A 21,310-nucleotide genomic window follows, 5' to 3' on the forward strand; every position below is an offset into this window, starting at 1 on the left:
GTCAAAGTATCATATACTACATAAAAACACAACCCACTGGTAAAAGAAATAAAGATGTAAGGCTTTCATTAATATTTTCTCTATAAGGGATAAAGAGCCTCAGAGTATGGAGCTTGTGTACCCATTTCGGGTTGTATTGTGAAAAAGTTCACTGGCTCCTGCTCAAGCCTTTAATTTCTAAATTTTTGTTTTATTATATTAAATTAGTTTATTCCTTAAAAATTTCTTTTTTAAAAAAGGACCTTTTATATAATCTTTACGATTTTATATGGTCATCTTCTATCTTTTTCTTCCACCCATCAGCTGATTTTTCAAGTGGTATACTGATCTACCTTACAGATTATTTCAAAACAGAATCGGCAAATGACTGCCAAAAGACTTGTAACATATAATCCATTGTGTATCTAATATAATAAAATGATAGGCCGTGCATGCGCACTAAAAAAAAAAACGTGTTCCCTGATCCGTTGCGAAAACACGAGTGCGCATGCGCGGGTTTTACGTCACCACCTGCTCACTTAGTACGTCACAGCCACCTCACAATACAGAAGTTTCTTTACACTGACGATTGCCTCCACAAGCCTGCTCCCAGCCAGCCGACGATCGCCTCCACAAGCCGGGACTGGGGTACAAAGACTGCCTCCTCCCCCCCCCCCCGGGACGAACCGAAAAACTGGCCCCGCCACCCGGGAACCAAGTCCTTTGCCACCCCACCCTTCCCTTCCCGCAGACCCCAGGAGAATTCGGTTTCTGTGTAAGCCAGATCGTCGTCGTCGCCACCATCCCCCCCCCCCCCGGCGCACACGAACCCCTTCACGTGGTCTGGCCGCTACCCTTACTCCCTTGCCGCCCCTTCACGCGGTCCCCACAAATCTCTCGCCTGTAGCAGCGGCCGCAGCACTCTACACACGCTGCTTCGCGGCCTTCAACTGCCCTGATTGCTCCACCGCGTCCCTGATGACATCATCAGAGATGCGGCAAATCAAATCAGGGCAGTTGAAGGCCGCGAAGCAGCGTGTGTAGAGTGCTGCAGCCGCTGCTACAGGCGAGAGATTTGTGAAGAGTTCCTGCTGACCAGGGGAGCAGGGAAGAGAGACCGGGGGAGCAGGGAAGATGTGCTGCTGAGCGGGGGAGCAGGGAAGAGGTGCTGATGACCAGGGGAGCATGGAAGAGGTGCTGCTGACCGGGGGAGCAGGGAAGAGGGACCGGGGGAGCAGGGAAGATGTGTTGCTGACTGGGGGATCAGGGAAGATGTGCTGCTGACCGGGGGATCAGGGAAGAGGGACCGGGGGAGCAGGGAAGAGGTCCTGCTGACCAGAGGAGCATGGAAAATGTACTGCTGACCGGGGGAGCAGGGAAGATGTGCTGCTGACTGGGGAAGCAGGGAAGAGGAACCGGGGGAGCAGGAAAGAGGTGCTGCTGACCAGGGAAGCAGGGAATAGGTGCTGCTGACCGGGGGAGCAGGGAAGAGGTGCTGCTGACCAGGGAAGCAGGGAATAGGTGCTGCTGACCGGGGGAGCAGGGAAGAGGTGCTGCTGACTGGGGGAGCAGGGAAGAGGTGCTATTGGACCGTGGTGGGAGGGAGGGGCGTAAAAATGGGTTTGGAGCTGGGGCTGAAAATAGGGCACATGTGAGGGAAGGAGGCTCTACTAGCACCCGTTAATATAACGGGCTTAAACACTAGTAGATAAATAAAACAGTACTTATTTTGGGAAAACTCTCTTTCTTTGGCTTAATTTCATGAGGTGAATCCCATAGTTGTATAACTAAAGCCGTTGCTCATTTTTTTAACTTACTCCAACGCAGCCTGCGTTTCGAGGGCCTTATCTGCTCCTGCTGCGTCAGAGAATTTTTGGCAATGGTATCTTGCACTGGCTTTGTTAACTCTACATGCCGATTCTGGGACAAATTCTGTCCTTTTTAAAAAATAAAATTTTAAGGAGTAAATAAACTAATTTAATAAAATAAAAGTAAAATTTAGGAATTAAAGGTGATGCCACCTTAAAATTACTCTTAACAAGTTGCCCTTTTAACCTTATAAGAACATAAGAGTTGCCCTACTAGGACAGACCGAAAGTCCATCAAGCCCAGTATCCTGTTTCTAACAGTGGCCAAGCCAGGTCACAAGTACCTGGCAAGATCCCAAGGAGAAAAACAGATTTTATGCTGTTTATCCTAGGAATAAGCAGATTTTCCTAAGACATCTAAAAAAGAGATTAGGTTCTTACCTTAATATCTTTCCCAGTAAATAAGGTGTGTCATGCTGAATGCTAGAATAATTTATTTATTTATTTGTTCATTTTTATAGCCCGTACTCCCCAGGAGCCCAGAACGGGTTACAATAATATGCTCCCCATGCTCGTGAGCCGTGCAGAAGGAATCCACTCCATCTTTTCAATTCTTCTCCAAAAGGACTCTGCTGCCCCTTAATTTGTACCAAAGCAGACAATAGCTCTATATAGAAACACATGAGAGGGGTACGGGTCCTGTTCTGCTCTGAACATACAACAAAACATTAAAATGCGGAAACTGAACAATTAAAACAAATCAGCAAAACATGAACAGCCCCCCAATATTTCATAACAAAAGATTAATTCTCATATCCTTGAGATCTGACCGACATCCAAAATTTCAGTTTGGACTCAAACTTTCTGATTGAGACAGTAGACAAGTGGTGAAATCACTGACAGAACAGGGCTTCAGCATGCCACACTTTATTTATTGGAAAAGATATTAGCAAGGTAAGAACCTAATCTTTTTCCAGTACAATAGGTGCGTCATCCTGAAAGCTAGGGACGTATAAAAGCAGTCCCAGGAAATTATGGCGGGACCTGTGCACCTACTCGTAACACTGAAGACCCAAAGGTAGTGTCCTCCCTTGCTGCCACATCCTCTCTGTAAAACTTGGAGAATGTATGAAGAGTGGACCAGGTCACAGCCATACAAACCGCCTCGGGAGAAATTGCCCAAGCTTCCACACATGAAGAAGCCATACTTCTAGTCGAATATGCCTTCACTGAGACTGGCAACTGTTTGCCACAACCAATATATGCTGATGAAAGAGCCATGCAAATCCATCTGGAAATGGTGGCCTTGGACACTGGTCTGCCGCATAGAGCCTGAATGGTGAGCACAAAAAGATCGTCAGATAGTCAGAACTCATTGGTAACCTCTAGGTAAGGCTCTCCTCACATCCAGCTTTTTCAGAATCCAATCCTTCTTCTTTAACCATGAGGGCTGGAATGCCGGAAATCTTACTTCTTGACCAACATGGAAGGCCGAAACAACCATCAGGAAAAAGGAAGGAACCGGGTGCATGGAAACTCCCGACTCTGATCTTGAAGAAGGGCTCTCTGCACGACAATGCTTGTAGCTCTGAGACTCTTCTCGCTGATGTAATGGCCACTAAAAAGAGTCTTAACTGTGAGATCCATCACAGATGCCACCCTAGAAAGCTCATGTGGAGCCTGCCTGACACTGAACAATACTATGTTAAATTCCATGAAGGAAACTTGCTTCACCGGCAATCTGAGCCTTAGCGCCCCTTTCAGGAATCTGGTTATGTTCGGATGAGATGCCAAGGGAGCTTTACGTTCTTGGGCCCTGAAGAAAGAAAGTCCTGCCACTTGGACCCAGAGCGATGCCACTGCAAGACCCTTGTCAAGGCCTGCTTGGAGGAAAGCTACCACCACTGAGATTGGAGCAGAGAACGGCTCCGCTTTCTCCTTAATGCTCCAATACTGAAATGTCTCCCAGTTACACAGAGATCATCGTAGGCTTGTAGACTGCTCTGAGGCAAGTATCAATAACTACCACTAAGTAGCTTTTGTGTGCCAACGCTGCATGCTCAAGAGCCATATCGAAAGAGTAAAGCAATCCAGATCTTCTTTGACTACTGGCCCTGAGACAGAAGGATACTTTTAGTAACAAATAAAATCCCATTTATCTGCCACATAACCTTACAGTTCTATGCAGTTTAACAGATAAAAAATAGCTACAATGACATACAAAAAATAATCTTCCCAAAATCTTGCAAACAAATAAGCTTTCAATAGTTTCCTAAAATGTAAACAGGAAGTAAGTAGAGCAAGTCAGTAAGATGCACTAGGTCCGCATACCGTGGTCTGCACGGCCAATTCAGTGCCACAAGGATGACTTTCCTAAAATGGTTTTCAATGCTGTGGAGAATCCGCTCCATCATGGACCACAGAGGAAATACTTCAAAAGCTCATTATTTGGCCATGGCTGCAACAGAGAATCCAGACCTGCACTTCCAGGCTCAGATCTTTGACTGAAGAAGTGTTCCACCTTCTTGTTTTTCACTGTAACCATCAGATTGAATGTTGGGTGACCCCACCGACGGACAATGGATTGGAAGGCTGTGGCTGATAATGTCCATTCCCCCGGTTCTAGGGTCTGCCTGCTGAGGTAATCGGCCTGGACATTGTCCATTCCTGCTACATGCACCACTGAAAGTGCCTGAAGGAGTTTCTCTGCCCACCAGAACTATAAGGGGGCCTCCAGACTCAGCTGGGCACTTTTGGTGCCTCCTTGACGGCTTATATATGCCACTGCCGTAGCATTGTCTGAGAAAACCCAGCCTCTTCTCCAGCTTCTGTAATACCAACCAAATGGCTCGGAGCTCCAATCTGATGACTGACCACTTCTACAGGGAGGACCAGTGAGATCCCTAACCGAACAAACTGGCATCCTTACTCGCAGTCACCCATGAAGGTTTTCTAAACGGCATGCCCCTTGATAACATTCATATTTGCTCAGGCTTCTAGAGTCCACGGTAGAAACATCTGCATGGAATCCAATTGTGATGACTACCATGATAGCAGGGTTATACTGAAGAGGCAGATGTGAGCCTAGTACTTACAGGTAGTGCCATGAGGATGGAGTTGGCTTGGCCATCACGTTCATTATCTGGATACAAAGCTTCTGTCTGTGTACCTCTAGAAGATAGAGATGGTTTTCTGCCATATTGAAGAAACCTCCCAGGTACTCCAGGGATTGGGATGGAACTAGTTGGCTCTTTTGAAAATCTATTATCCAACACAGGCTCTGTAGAACTGAGACCACTTGAGACACAGCTTGTTTTCCTTCGGAGAATGACAGAACCCTGATCATCCAGTTGTCCAAATATGAATGCACCTGCAAACCTGTCCTGTAGAGTTGCATAGCTATCACTACCATCACCGTGGTGAATGTGCGGGGCACTGTTGCCAGACCAAAAGGGAGCGCTGAAAACTGGAAATGATGCTCCAGGACATGAAATCTCAGAAGATGGGGATAAGCAGGTAGGCTTCCGTGAAATCCAGGGAAGCCAGGAACTCCCCCAGCTCAATCACTGCAATGACTGACCACATTGTTTCCATAGAAAAGTATGGAACTTTCAGCGCTGCATTGATGTGGACGAGATCCAATCTTCTGAGCCGTTCTTGGGCACTAAGAAGTATATGAAGTATCTGCCAGGGCCTGATTCTTTGAGCAGCACAGGCTCTATTGCCTGAAGGTCTACCAGTCTCTGCACTGTTGCTAACACCTTGCATGCTTTCTATAGTCACCCTACAGGGAAGTCCACAAACCATCTGTTAAGGAATAGGCAAATGTGCCATCAGACACAGCCTAGCCATTGTCTTAGCTACCTTTAATGAGCCTTTAGAAGCATTCCAATTCTCAGACTAAAACACTCATATCAGGATGCCATGAAAAAGACGTGGAGTGGACTGTCACTCCACTCATGGAGCAGACAGAGCCTGCTGAGTGTGAGTCAATAATAGGCTCTAGCAGAGCTGATGGCTTAAACAGCCATAGTACTGTAGGGTCATCCCCCTGATCGAGGGCCACCACTGCATCATGCATACTGGCTCCTGTCTGTGACCCTGTTTCTCCCATCATGGAAGACTCACTCTGTAACAGCAAAGGCATACAGAGAGATCCTTCATCCTCTGAGTCTCTTTTAGAAAGGTCCACTAGATCCTGGCCAGCCTCTGCTATGGAGGCCGGCATGCCCTGGAAGCCCAAACCTCCTCACGCATTCTCCGGTTTGCTGCCAGACCTCCCCTGGGGATCCTGGTCATCCAAATAAGCTCTCCACTTCAGGAGAGAATGCAGTCCTAGGCAGTGCCGAGTCCTCTCTAGGAGGCTCCACGGATACTCCTATGCCTAGGAAAGCAGATGTTCTGGGGCTCTGGAAGAGATTTTTTTTTTACCCCAGCAGATAGGCTCTCCAACATCTCCTCAGCCCTAGATCCCTGAGGAGAAGCTACATCTGAAGTAGAGAATGACACGGTGACAAAATTCATCACCATTTCCATCCCCGCGGATAACCGCGGGAAATAATCCCATGTCATTTTCTAGTGTCTATTTCAACCTCAGTCCTTCTACACCAGCATTCTTCAAAGCAAAGCTTGTGGGTCAGTGGTTGTGGCCATTCATACTCTGATTCTTCCCTTAAAGAATGACATGAAGATGGTTTCCCGCAGTTATCTGCGAGGACGGGAACGGTGATGAATTTTGTCACCGTGTCATTCTCTAGTCTGAAGCTCCCACCCCCCTTCACACACTGTGTGGCACATGGTGCAAGGGCACTCTGACATCCATACAACACAAATTCGGCATGAATTAGGAGTAAAAGAGCCTAAGGACTACATCCCTGCCAGTCTTAAAGCAAAGAGGTGTTTTGAAGGTTCTGAATTACTCTGGGGAAAAAATAAACCAGGAAATTCAAGATGGCCACCATGACAGTATTTTGGCACCAAAAACGGCTCAAAAATAGTTTAACTGAAAACAAACTTTTATTTTTTAAAAAACAGGATTTCAGATGTGGAGGGCACTAAAGGAAATGGCAGAAACCTTGAAAACTAGTCTTTAAAGACACCCCAACACCTTGATTTTTCTCATAGGCTATAATAGCCTTACTATGACCTGTACTATGGATGTGCTGCAACCTGCCTCAGCCCTAAAAGTAGCTGGATCTGGAAGACAAAATCACTGTCTCAATGAAACTGTTCCTCCAACGCTTAAATCTTCGGGCCGCCAGTTGGATCGATGTCTGATTGAACCTCAAACCCCCACAGACCCACCGATGCAAAAAAAGGGCGGTGAAACTCAGCCGGCTCCCTGTCCTGCTGAGCCCACTGCAGATGCCCAACAGCCTGCGCTCAAGCCCCTGTGAACCAGAAGGCGAGCAAAGCTTCTAGGGGTTCTGACCCAGAGTTCAACAAAGTCTCTGCAGACTGGCTAACAGGTACCACAGAGGGATTGGCCTATCAGCTGCAGACCTCCAGTCTGCTTCTCCTCCCTCCAAGCACCAAAATCCAACAAAAACCGTGAAAAACAGAAGAAAAAGAAATATACAGAGCAGATCAGACAGGTCTGGAACTGAAGGGGGCAGCAGAGTCCTTTTGGAGAAGAAATTGAAAAGCTGGAGTGTATTCTTTCTGCATGGCTCCCGAGAATAGGGAGATTACCCTAGCATTCAGTTTAACACATCTATTGCACTGGAATAATGGCTTATGGACTTTCCTTTTAGGAAGTTATCCAAACCTTTTTTTTAAACCCTGATAAACTAATAGCTTTCTCTACATTCCAGAGTTGTAATTACCTGCTGAGTGAAGAAATATTTTCCCCAGTTTGTTTTAAATCTAGAGGAGTGTGAGGAACAGTCCTTAGAGCTACAGCCTGGGCACCCTGAGGTTGTGGGTTTAAACCTTGCTCTGCTCCCTGTGACCCTGGACAAGTCACATCCTCAACTGCTCCAAGTACATTAGATAGATTGTGAGCCCACTGGGACAGATAGGGAAAATGCCTTAAGTACCTGTGCTTTGAGTGTGGTTGTAAAAGGACAAAAAGGCGGTATACAAGTCCCAATCCCTTTCCCTATTATTTAGTAGTTTCATCACATGCCTCCTAATCCTAGTATTTTTGGAAAGAGTAACACCACAACTGTTGTATAGTAATTCACTCTTTTTCAGGTAACATCTTTTGTTGGTGCTTTAAAAAGTTAGCCAATTATACACGTCTTTTAATATTTTGCAAACCTTTATTCTTCAGGAGCATTCGTTTTCCTAAAGACATGCTAAACTATATTCAGCAATAATAAATGAAAATGTTAACAAAGACAAGTGTTACTACATAAACTGTACAATGGTCTATATAGGACCCATGTTTTTAAAAGGAAGCAGCATCTTCCTGTATTTTAGCAATTATCGTGATATCAGAAAGCAGATACTAATTTACACGCATTCTGCTACTCTCATAAGCCGAACACCCCTCTTCACATGCATTCAGAGACCGGTTTCCCTTCCCCATGGTCTACCATCTCTCCTCACCCTCTCCCATATTCGCGACCCAGCGCCTCTCCCTGGAAAAAAAAACTCCTCCCCATACTACCGTCAATCTCATACCTGAGATCACCCACCACAAACCTCGCAGCTTTCCTTCTTCAGTAACCCGTTCTTTGCTAACACAACCCCTCCCCCTTGGATGCGTCCCACCTTAATCGGAAGCGGAAGTTGCGTTTGAGCAGGTCCAAAGCAGCAGTTGGCTTGTAGGAGGTGATGTCTTGAGTGGATGCGCGTGCGCAGAAAAGCTTAGTAAACGGATTAATCTCTGGAAGTCGCGGGAGATTCAGATAAAATTATATTTTTAAGTTTGCTTTCATAGTAATGTAAAGTACAGTAGATATGAATCATGCACTTCTTGGAGCTTTATATTTATGTTTACTTTTGATTTAATTTTAATGCATATATGAGTGTTATATACGAAAAAAAGACCAAAATGTCAACGTTATCAGAATACACCATTGGTGGGGTGAAGATTATGTTCCCTTGTAAAGCATATCCGTCCCAGCTTTCTATGATGAATGCCGTAAGTATTACAAAAGAGCAAGTCTGGTTCTGCAGGACATTAAGGGCCCCTTTTCCACAGTTGTGGTAGCGATTCTCCCCCGGGAAATGCTTCAGTTATGGGCTTCGGTGCATTTGTCGCGGGAAAGTCACTATCGTGGCCTTGGAAAAGGGGCCTTTAATGTGTTGCTATGAATTTTAGTTCCATCGGTTAAAGGTAACGCTGTATTTAAAACTGTAGTTCTCAGTGCATGGGGCCAAAAGTTTTCTTCAAGTGGAGTTTCTGTTGCATTCTATTTTCTAATTTTAGCGGGTTTTTTTTACAAAGCGCTGCTCAATCACATAAGGGGCCGAAATCTAAAACACAGGCTAAGTCGCGGGCCATTTTTAAAATTTATTTATTAAGATACTTGCTTTCAGTAGAAGTATAGATCCTTCCTCACCCTGAGATACCATTCCAGCGATTCACCTGGTTATTTTCACCTCATAGATGTTACCATACTTAATCTCAACTTTATTCAAATAGGCAGCTGAACGCTTTTTTGTTGGGGATTTTTTTTGGGGGGAGGGAGACTTCCACCCCAGACCCTGCCCCATAATAGTACTAATTGTAATAACCATTTTTCCCATTCATTTTTCATATATACACACAATATAATCTTATTAGCAACACATAATAATTAACCACAAAATTAAACTACACAAAGCACACTATATGCTTCTCAACATTCATTCCTACCAGAACACAGATAACCCCTAAGCAAATATGGGACCACAAACTAAAAGTACTAATATAGACAAACAAAACCCTAAAATGCAAGACTCTGCATGCAATACAACCCCAGAGAAATAAAAACAAATGTATTTCTTCCTGAACAATGCAAAATATAGCAACAGATGTAAATTCTCAAAACTGACACAATTCAATCACAAAATTGAAAATAAAATCATTTCCCCTGCCTTTGTTGTCTGGTGATTTTGGTTTTCAAACCAACTTTTCCCAATCTCTGGCTGCACTTCCTGTCTGTGTTCTTAACTGTGTATCCAGGACCACCTTATCAATTTGCTGTTTTTCTCTCCTTCACTTTCTGCCGCACTAACTTTTAACCTTCAACTTTCTTCCATTTTTCTGCTTTCTTCTCAAAATCCATCTACTTTTCCATGTCTTCCCTTCCCATCTATCCATGTTTATACCATCTCCTCCCTCTTTCCTCCCCTATTCCCAGCTATCCATAAGAACCATTTCTTCTTATCTCTTCCCTGCCACACCCATTGTTGTACACCATATCCCCTCTCCCATGGTCAAGCATCTTTCTCCTCTCCTTCCCATAGCCTGGAATCTCTCTCCTCTCCCATCCATGGTCTAGCATCTATCTCTCCTCCCCTCCCTCTTCCTGAGGTCTAAAATATCTCTTCTTTCTGCGGTTTAGTATCTCTCCTCCCTGCAGTCTGGCATATCTCTCTCCCCTCCTTCCCTTCCATTCTGTGGTCTGGCATTTCTCTCTCTCCTTCCCATTCCAGTGGTCTGGCATCCCTCTGTCTTCCCTTCTTCCATCACCCTTCTCCGGAATCTGTCATCTCTCCCTTCTTTGAGTCATCTCTCCTCCCTCCCAGTGTAAGATTTCTCCCTCCCTCCTCTCCAACACTATCATGTCCAACAATTCTCCCTCTTCCCTATGTATACCATCTGTCTTTCCCTGCCACTCCACACACCTGTGCAGCCTCTGTCCTGTCCCAGCCTGTGCAGCATCTGTCCTTCTTGCTTTCCCAACCCCCTTCCCCCCACAGTCTGTCCTTCCGCAGTATGTCCTTACCACATTCCCAACACCAGCCCTCCCCTCTCAGCTGGATCCTTTGGTACGACAGTCCCAAGTTCCATACTCCCCAACCTACCATCTCCCTGCTGATGAAATTTAAAATTTTCGGGCAGCCGAAACGAAGCCAGCCTCCCGATGGCAGCCTGTTCTGGAAGTGTTCTTTCTGCAGCACTTCCTCTCCCTGCATAGACAGGACACTGCAGAAAGAACACTTCCAGGGCAGGCCGACGGTGAGAGGCTGGCTTCGCGTTGACTGCATAAAGATTTTAAATTTCAGCGGCGGGGAAGTGATAGGTGGGGGAGTTGGGACTCAAGGAGGTTCCTGGAGAGTGTAGTGTCAGGTGCACAGTCATCTGGGCTGTATAAAACAGCCAGGCGGACCTTGTGTTTGACATATGTGCCTTAGTGAAAGGACCCTTTTATATGTTCTGGGACAGTTGCGTCTAGTGCACATGTGTCAAACACAAGGCCCGCGGGCCAAATCCGGCCCGCCAGGCCTTGCAATGTGGCCCACACCGCGCTGTCATCACTGCACGCCGCTGCGTTCCATCACAATGACGCGCGGTGACATAGGAGGCTTGTGATCTCGCCGGCCGTACTTGCTATCTATCTCCCCCCCATCGACTGCCCCTCCCAAGAACCTCCGACCGCCCCCCAGCCGACCCGCGACCCCCCTGGCCAACCCCCACGACACCCCCACCCCCCTTCCCCATACCTTTCTGTAGTTGGCCGGACAGACGGGAGCCAAACCCGCCTGTCCGGCAGGCAGCCAACGACGGAATGAGGCCGGATTGGCCCATCCGTCTCAAAGCTCCGCCTACTGGTGGGGCCTAAGGCGCCTGGGCCAATCAGAATAGACCCGGGAGCCTTAGGTCCCACCAGTAGGCGGAGCTTTGAGACGGATGGGCCAATCCGGCCTCATTCCGTCGTTGGCTGCCTGCCGGACAGGCGGGTTTGGCTCCGGTCTGTCCGGCCAACTACAGAAGGGTACGGGGAAGGGGGCTGGGGGTGTCGTGGGGGTCGGCCAGGGGGGTCGGAGGTTCTTGGGGGGGCGGTCGATGGGGGGAGGGGGGTTTGCGTCGAGGGCAGGAGGGCCTGGGATCCCTCCTGCCCGTAATGTAGTGCGGGGTGGGGGTAGGGCGTCGCCGTGGTCAAGAGGGTTTGGGCTCCCTCCTGGCCCGAACAACTAGCGGGGGGGGGGGGTCGCCAGGGCCAGGAGGACTTGGGCTCCCTCCTGGCCCGATATTGTCGGGGAGTTGGGGAATCGGCGGGGCAACAGGGCTTGGGCTCCTTTTTGCCCCGATCGTGTCGGGGAGTCGGGGGGGCAAGAGGGCTTGAGCTCCCTCTTGCCCCGATCGTGTTGGGAGTCGGGGAGTCGGCGGTCCTTCGGGGTGGGGGTGCAGGTGCATGCGAGCGGTCCTGCTTGGGGTGAATCGGACGTCGGAGGGGGGGGAGAACTATGTAAAAAAAATACACAGCAGAAGCTGCCAGCTCCTGGCATAAAGTGTAGGCATAAAAATCGCAACAGAATCTGCTATCTGTACCCAGCCAGGCATTTATTAACTGACTTTTTCATTCTAACGCAGATTTCCAATAAACTACATCTTTTACTGCCAATATTGATCCCAAAATGTCCAGGAAAAGAAAAGTTGACGGTGAAGGCAGACAATTTAATGACAAATGGGAAAATGAATACATGTTTGTGCTTAGTGAGGGCAAACCAGTGTGTATATTGTGTTATGAGACAGTGTCGGTGATGAAAGAGTACAATATACGTCGTCATTTTGATACCAAACATAATGTTAAGTATGGCAAATATACTTTGGAAGAAAAGCATAAAATTGTTAAAGAACTAAAAGGCAAACTACAATCACAGCAGCAAATGTTTACAAAGGCTACAGCGAAAAATGATGCTGCAGTGAAAGCAAGCTTTATAGTGGCTGAAGAAATTGCCCGTACTTCAAGGTGTTTTTCAGAGGGTGCCTTTTTGAAGCAATGCATGCTAAAAGTGTGTGAGAAAGTATGCCCAGACCAGATACAGAGTTTTCAAACTGTCAAGTTTGTCAAGAAACACCATTGCAGACAGAGTTCAAGAACTCTCAGGAAATCTATCATCACAGCTGGCCGAACAGGCATGCAGTTATCTCGCTTTTTCACTTGCTATCGATGAAAGCACAGACAACACTGATACAGCGCAGCTGTCCATCTTTATACGTGCTACGAAGACCAACCTCTCTGTCACTGAGGAACTTTTGGATGTAGCTGCCATGCATGGGACAACGACTATTTGAGGCTGTGGAGAAATCTATAAATAATTTTAAATTACCCTGGGAAAAGTTGGTGGGGCTAACTACCGATGGCGCACCTTCAATGTGCGGAGAAAAGAAAGGCTTGGTTGGACTAATGAAGGAAAGAATGCAAAAAAGTCACTGCCACACACCCTTGATTACTTATCATTGCATTATCCACCAAGAGGCTATGTGTGGAAAAGTTCTGGACATGAATGACATAATGACCACAGTCATTAAAACTATTAACTTTATAAGGGCACTTGGCCTGAATCATCGCCAGTTCCAGCAGTTTTTACAGGAGGTGGGTGCAGAGCATGGAGACGTGCCATACCACACAGAAGTAAGATGGCTGAGCAAGAGCGCAGTCCTCAAAATATTTTTTGAGCTCAGAGAACAAATTGCTCTTTTCATGGAAAGTAAAGGAAAGCCCTTGCCTGAACTGTCGGATCCCGCCTGGCTATGTGATTTTGCTATGATGTGTGACATATGCGAGCATCTCGCCCAACTGAATCTGAAGCTGCAGAGACGCAAACAAGTCATCACGAAGATGTCTGACATGATCACAGCATTCCAGCGTAAACTTCAACTATGGAAGTCCCAACTGGAACAGGACAATCTTGCCCACTTTCCCGTTTGTTTGAGTATCTCAACCACTATTTCTGGTACTTTTCCTTGCAGTCGGCTGGCTACCAAAGTTAGCCGTTTACTAAGTGAATTTGAGCGGCGCTTCTCTGACTTTAGAACACAGCACTCAGGCTTTGACATCTTTGCCAATCCTTTTACGGTTGATGTCAACAATGTGCCCCATCACCTTCAGATGGAGATAATCGAGCTTCAGTCTGACAGTGGCCTGAAATCAAGGTTTCAGGATGTTGAAATTGAGGACTTCTACCCTCTACTGCCCCCTGACTCAATGCCAGAGCTCCGACTTCATGCTGCCCGTATTCTATCCATGTTCGGGAGCACCTATCTTTGTGAACAGATGTTTTCAATAATGAATCTGAACAAAAACAAGCACAGATCACGCATTACCGATGACAACCTCCATGCTGTTTTGCGGGTTGCTACAGCCCAAGAAATAAAACCGAACATTGACTCATTGATATGGGGAAAACGGTGTCAGACATCTAGCCAGAAAACAAAACAATGAGCATTTTAGGTATATTCCAATATTACTGTTTTGCTTGATACCAATATTACTGTTTTGCTTGATAGCATGTGAGTTGGTTAACAGCACTGTTAAGGAAAAGATTGTTCCACTCATTTTAAATTCACATTTCTGGTTAACATTGTCAGTTTATGACTGTTCAGTAAACCATTCGGCCCGCGATTTAGGCTGGATTTTAGATTTTGGCCCCTTCTCTGATTGAGTTCGACACCCCTGGTCTAGTGTAACAATGCTCACTTCACTTCGTCTCAGCATATTGGTCTAGCACTGCTTGTCAGGATCGGGGTTGCTGTGTCTTGTGTGTGCACTTGGGTCATTTCTCAAAATGTTCATGCTTTTTGAACACTTATGCCTACTTGGTATTTAATAATACCTGTATAAACACTACTGAGCAGAGAACCCACAGTAATATTGTAAAAAAGGTGAAGCCCTTAGAAGAACTTTTTAATAGATGCAAATTTTTCTCATCCTGGCAAGTTGTTTTCCTGTCCCTGCCCCATTCCTGCAAGCTCTGTCCTCATCTGCACATATTTTTCTATCGAGAGGTAGCCTTACAAACATATAGTTCTGTAACACTGACATTTTACTTTGTAGATTATAAAAGGGTTAAATAATGGCCAACATTGTCTTCTGGAGAGCCCCACTGGCAGTGGAAAAACTTTAGCACTCCTGTGCTCTGCGCTGGCTTGGCAGCGGACTTTGAGGGGTAAGTAGCAGATAGCTTCCTGAATCAGAAAGTCTGATGGCAAAAGTCACTTTGAGGTAATACCTGCTTGGTTTATTAATTCAATTCCAGTAGATGGGGGAAAAATGGGACCTTATTTCACCTAATTCTCAACAGGTTCATGAGATAAAGCTGAAAATCATCTTGTTAGAATAAAATTTTTATACCCTGTTTCTTTCTCTTTCTTCTTGGTGGTTTTGCTGTGCTAATACACACTGCCATTGGACAAGTGGTGTGTTTGATGTTTAGGTTTTTTTTGTCCAATAGCAGTTTACTAGCTTGTTTTCATTTGTAAATAGCTTTTCTTCAGACTGTTTCTGCACTGGTTAGAAAAATAAATTCAGGATGAGATCTTTCTGGAGTTGATGCCCTCTGAGAGGAAGAAGGGTCATTTAATGTTTTTTGCATCAGGGTTTCTTAGAGCTTGTCTTTGAGTCCCTCAAGTTATGGGTCAGCTATTGACAATAGAAAACCCAATCTGTTTTTCTGCTAAAAAATATTACTATTTTAGTAGCTTCCTTCTGAATCAACTCCAATTTATATCATTTTTATAGTGCCATCAACAGAATTGGACACAGTAGTCCAAATAGGATTTTACTAGAAAGTTATATAAAGACAGCATCCTCTCTTTTTTTTCTTGTTGACTGTTCATGATAACATAACAAATGATGGCAGAATAGTCTTGCCAAGTTAGATTATTGCAGTATCTTGGGTCTTTCATCTTCTATACTATATCTATTACATATAGTGAAGAACACTATGGCACATTACTTACCAGCTTGTCACTTTACAATCAAGTCACAGCTTGTCTTCTCTTTTTTTTTTTTTGGCTACCAATTGAATTCAGAATGATTTCTGATTCATAAAAAGTCGAGACTTGATGTACCACATTGTATCTTTCTACATTGCTGAAGATATACAGTAGTCAAAAAGAGAATTCAATGTAATAATTCTCAGCTCCGTATGCACAAATACTTATATAAAGCATATACAAATTTAATTAATTAAATAATTTATCATCACCACAGTGCCAAAACAATAACTTGTGCTCAGTGCCTTAATAATTTTCCAATATGGAGGAAAGAAATGTTAGGAACCATCATTGCACTTCGCTAGTTTCCCTTTACCACCACAGTTGTTAACAATAAAGTCTGAAAAAATCAGATGATAATACAGTGAAAGTCCTCATTACTTATACTGTTCATATTCCTGCATTCTTTGCTCCATAACACCATTCTTCAAAACCATAATCGGTATTTAAAGCTATCCTTAAGCTCACAATCTTTATAGACTCTCCCCAACTCAAACTGGGTTTCACCTTCTGGCTTCATCCAATACAAAAAATACCATATAGCAAAACCACTTCTTTTATTTAGTAGTTATATCACCTATAAATGCATCTCATATATCTAAATACACCATTGTTAACAACTGTGATAGTGAAGGGGAACTAGCGAACTGCAATGATGATGCCTAACATTTCTTTCCTCCATATTGGGAAAACTATTAAGGCACTGAGCACTTCTTTCATTAAGCACAAGTTATTGTTTCGGCACTGTGGTGGTGGTGATAAATTATTTAAGGCTCCTTTTATCAAGCTGCGCTAGCGGGTTTAGCGCGCGTGACTTTTAATTACGCGCTAACGCCCGCACTGGCCAAAAAACTACCGCCTGCTCAAGGCAGGCATTAGCGGCTAGTGCAGCCGGTGGTTTAACGCGCGCAATTATGCGCGTTAAATCGCAAGCGCAGCTTGATAAAAGGAGCCCTTAGTTACATTTTTTTATGCTTTTATCTTATTTTTTGAAGTCCTGATTTTTTTTAATTTTTTTTTTAATATACAAACCTGTAAGATTGTTAAAGACAGACATAAATGTCTGTGGCTTCGGTTTAGCCATGATTTCTACCACTTTCCTCCTAGTATTTTACAAGGATATGTAGGCTTCCAAATAGTAGCCTATTTATCCCTCATTCTGAAAAACACAGCAAGAGCAGAACAGTAGTTCCTACTATGAACTTTCTGTTTTGGAGGTCTTTTAGCAGGCTATATATGATTGAACCCTAGACCATATGTTCTTCATATCTTTGTTAAAGAGAGTCGGCTAACTGCAAGTAGACTCTGGAGCCTAAATTCTATAAAGGATTTCTAACTTTATTTGTGGTTTAGGTATCCAGCTGAATGCAATTCTGTAATGCATAGACACACTATAGAGAATTGCGCTTAGTAAGTCTATATGCATCTAATTAGTTAGACTTCTTTATAGAATCGCCTTTTAGGCATCACGTAGATGTCTACACAACGTCTATAACGTTATCACATCTCATTGTTATGGCATCATTAGAATGGCGATTTTATGCTGTTTTTCATTAAAATTGTATGCAATGAAATGCTGGCACCACTAATTTATTTATTTATGTATTAATATATATATATATTTTTAATTTCTCTTCTGTGACAGGGAGGAATGGGGGATTCGAACCAGCAACATCAGGGTGCTAAGGCTGTAACTCTAACCACTGCACTACACACTCGGCTGTTAAATCACATGTGAATTGTAAAACTAGGTCTTTTGGGCTCTATTTAGGTCCAATTTAGATGGACATGACATAGATCCTGTTTTACAAAGCTGCACTACCGGCTGCTGCGCAGTAATGGCCCCGAAGCCCATAGAGATTTAAAGGGCTTTGGGGCTGTTGCTGTGCGGCAGCCGCTAGCACGGCTTTGTAAAACAGGCTGTTAGGTGTCCCTTAGGAGTGCTTGAGGCATCCTCTTATAGCTGAACGGAGCTTTTATTTTTGGGCTAAAGAGGACTCCAGGTTGATTTTAAGTTTAAAATATGTTTAATAATGCATTATTTAAGCAAAGCACATTAAAATATATATACTAAACCTTCTATTTTGGGGGGGTAAAGAGGACTCCAGATTGATTTTAAGCTCAAAAGATTTTTAATAATGCAAGCAAAGCATATGAGAAAAAAAAAATAGATTGCATACTAAATCTCATTTCCAACAGGTTAAGAACATTAAAAGACATACACTACTCACACAATGGCTGCAGTTCAGAGCAAGTGTTTGTGACTGATGCACAATCTTGACATCATTGTGACATCATCAGTATGCACCTAGATTGCAGAATACCACTAAAAAAGATAGGAATATGTACTGGGTATCTGACCATATTTGGGATTTGAACCCATGACCTTTGGAAGATAGAAGCAGTGCCTTTAACCAATGAGCCACAGGCACTTTCTTTTAGGCAGAGGTTCTTTGCAAAGTGATATGATATGTTAGGAAATCCTAGCTATTGCAGAGTAAAAATAAGTTTCCCTCTGGACCCTGGAAAAGGCAGAGTGCAAATGTAAATGGCAAAGTCCACAATCCATACTCTCTTATGAGAGGAAAACGAAGCTGTTAAGGTATTGGGGGAGTTGTGTGGATTTGAACCCATGACCTTTAGATTAGTGTTTTTCAACCTTTTTACACCTATGGACCGGCAGAAATAAAATAATTATTCTGTGGATCGGCATCGGTCCGTGGACTGGCAGTTGAAGAACACTGGGCTAAGTCATGGGCCAGACCCTGCCCATCTCTACCCAATCTCCATTCCAGACCCCGCCCCATAATAGTACTAATTGCACCTTGCTCGTCGCGTGCCTCATCTGGAAGCCTTCCCTCTGACATTGCAAAGTCAGAGAGAAGGCTTCCGGTTCAGGCGCAGGATGCCTGTAGGAGCCACTGCCCGTGGCTTTGTGCACTGAATCAGTTAGGAAGAGGGAGCTGGCTCAAAGATAACGCTTCATCGATCGCACCGTGGACCGGCGGTTGAAGAACACTGTTTTGGGCCTGATGCACGTGCTGGACCGGCAGGAAATTTCTGTGCACTGGCATTCTGGCATCTAAGTGCATTTTGATAATGTCACAATGATGTCAAGATTGTGCATCAGGCACGTTCACTTGCTCGGAACTACAAGCCATTCTCTTTTGAGTAGTGTATTTCTTTTAATGTTCTTAACCTGTTGGAAATGAGGTTTAGTATGCACTCTATATATTTTTGCATATGTTTTGCTTCAGTAATGCATTAATAAATATCTTATGCTATTGGTAATAAAGAGGAGTCCTCTATAGGCTAAAAAAATAGAAGGTGAAGTATGCAATATATATATTTTTTTCATGTGCTTTGTTAAAAGTGATACATTATTAAACATATTTTGAGCTTAATAGCAACCTGGAGTCCTCTAAAAACCCCAAATAAAAGTCCCGTTCACCTATAAACGGACGCCTAAGTCACGTCCACCTAACTAGCATCTATCTAGTGTTCAGCTCACGCTCAAAAGTACACCTGGTTTTGCAACGCCTACATTTTATGCATTAGACACGTTCGGGTGCTGAGCGGCATACGATTCTGAAAATGGACGTCCACATCAAAGCCATTTCCACATCACGCCCATGCCTATTTTTTTAGGCGCAGCTTTTTCTGATGGGCGTCCAGGAAATTGTGGACGTCTATTTATAGAATCGCGTCCAGCGATTGGATGTCTTAAGTTCCAATTAATGCTCGTTAAAGTCGTTAATTGGACTCATCCACTTTATTTGAATTCCTAAGTCGATGGATGTCCACATTATGGATGCCTAAAGTTAAACGTCATTTACATAATCTAGGCCTGGATGTCCAAAATATTGTAGCCAGAATAGTGTTAGGTTATCTGAAGAGAACCTCCCCAGCTCCTCAGTTAATGCTTCCTTTGAATTCTGGGGGAAAGAGATTGATTGTTAAAATAAATGAAAAAGTCAATTAAAATTACTTTTATTGTGATCTTCTTTGGTGTAATGTTATGTTTCTAAAGTGATTGTAGATTCAAGAGTTAGAAATTAACACTTTGGGAGCTGTGGCTTTAATTGAAAAAAAGATTAAGACAGTACTCCCCAAGTTGTCAGCTGTGTTCCAGCCCAAGGGGCTTTATTGATAATGAAGACTCATAAACAAGTGAGAAGAGGTAGATCACAAGTGTCAACCTTATGGCTTGGCCATTTCTGGCCCATTGCCCAAGTGCAATGTTACTTTAAGCCCCATGCACACCTAATGCTGCTGCCACCACATGCCACTGGACTTACAGCTGTGGTGAAACATGCTTCAATGCTGGCCAAAGGATCTTTGAGCCTCAGCACTCGGGCTGCTGCTGTGTCTGATCTGAGGTTGGTGGGTCATGGGGGGAGGTAGCAGTGACAGAGCACAAAGACTTACACTTCTCCCTTCGTATTTGCTATGATAGGGGATTAACAGAACTGCAAATACAGAAAATCCGCGAATAACTTTTTCATATGTTGTTCGCTGTTTTCTATTAAAAACCATCGTGAATATGGTGAAACTGCGAATAACATGGTGGGAGACCTGGCCTGTTCCTGAAGGAGAGGCAAAACACGGTGAAGAAAGTGCTGGGAATCAGCGATTTTCTCTGTAAACGCTTGGAATCAGCGATTTCTCTATGCAAGCTGATGTAATTTGGGGGGAGGAGCAAGCATGCTACAAACCGTGAATAATCGAAACCATGAATGCTGAAACTGCAAATACGGAGGGAGAAGTATATTTTGCAGCTGGCTCTAAAGTTGCACCCCATAGTGCTTGTAGAGATTCGTCCAATGGCAATGCCTCTGACTTCAATAAGTTAAGCTTGAACCCTGCAAAATCTCCATATTCTGCATAATCTCCATATCCAAAAGCATTCCCAGGTATCTACGATGGTTTCTTAGTGCCAGCAGCAGATGAATCCAGAGACTAGTGGCATAATGCATATCTATCAGCAGGTGGAGATAGAGCACTAGCATCTAATGTTGGCAAATAACCTAACATGACTGAAAGATTGTTTTTGATATGATTTTTTTTTTTAATCACCACATCTGATGAGACCAGAAAAATTGTTCGTCCTTAAAAAAACGTTAATCTGATTCTATCATACATTTGAAGCAATAATGTTTCAATTCCATGCTTACATTGAACTCCAAACTGAAAGGTGTCCAGAAGATTCTGCGACTGGTATAAAACTAATTTCTCAACAACTTTAGTCGAATGTAGCAAGGAGGAGATAGATCCTACATGTGCAGAGAATATCAATGGAAATTACTATTCTTCAACAAAAGGTGAACAGCTCTTTTTAGGAAGGGTTGCAAAACTCCATCCTCAAAAGATTTATTTACCAGCAAATCAGTGGGCTTAGCAATTTCCTCTGCAATTGATTTGAATACCAATATAGAACATACATTCAACAAATGGGAAGAAGAGGCTGATTTTTTTTTAATTACTAGAAGCAATCGGTTATAGAAACAAACAAACAACAACCCACTAGTGGAACATCTGTGGTGGTCTGAAAGTCATTGGCATGCTAATGGGAATGCAAGGAGGATTCACTAAATACTGCTGTTTCCTGTGCTTGTGGGATAGCAGATCTACATCTGAACATTAT

At 44.1% G+C, this 21,310-nt stretch overlaps 2 protein-coding genes across 14 annotated transcripts in view; one reads left to right on the forward strand and one right to left on the reverse strand.

The window, feature by feature from the left end:
- INTS2 (integrator complex subunit 2) overlaps nt 1-8,551 on the reverse strand; it is a 136,130-nt gene extending 127,579 nt beyond the window's left edge. Inside the window, exon 1 of one of the 5 annotated variants that reach the window (XM_033922796.1) lies at nt 8,505-8,551. Coding sequence is in view for 2 of the 5 variants with exons in the window: in XM_033922797.1 (XP_033778688.1) it covers nt 8,340-8,349 (10 nt within the window). In the remaining 3 variants the exon portion in view is untranslated. Of the gene's footprint in view, nt 1-8,339; nt 8,380-8,414 lie in introns of those variants that run through there. The other 4 variants (XM_033922793.1, XM_033922795.1, XM_033922797.1 and 1 more) reach the window with 4 other exon arrangements.
- BRIP1 (BRCA1 interacting protein C-terminal helicase 1) overlaps nt 8,504-21,310 on the forward strand; it is a 354,698-nt gene continuing 341,891 nt past the window's right edge. For 6 of the 9 annotated variants that reach the window (XM_033922784.1, XM_033922789.1, XM_033922787.1 and 3 more), the window contains exons 1-2: nt 8,508-8,877; nt 14,726-14,837. In XM_033922784.1, the coding sequence (XP_033778675.1) occupies nt 8,758-8,877; nt 14,726-14,837 (232 nt within the window). In that variant the 5' untranslated portion in view covers nt 8,508-8,757. Of the gene's footprint in view, nt 8,878-14,725; nt 14,838-21,310 lie in introns of all 9 variants that reach the window. The other 3 variants (XM_033922782.1, XM_033922790.1, XM_033922791.1) reach the window with 2 other exon arrangements.

Source organism: Geotrypetes seraphini, chromosome 15, assembly GCF_902459505.1.
Source record: "Geotrypetes seraphini chromosome 15, aGeoSer1.1, whole genome shotgun sequence".
NCBI lineage: Eukaryota > Metazoa > Chordata > Amphibia > Gymnophiona > Dermophiidae > Geotrypetes > Geotrypetes seraphini.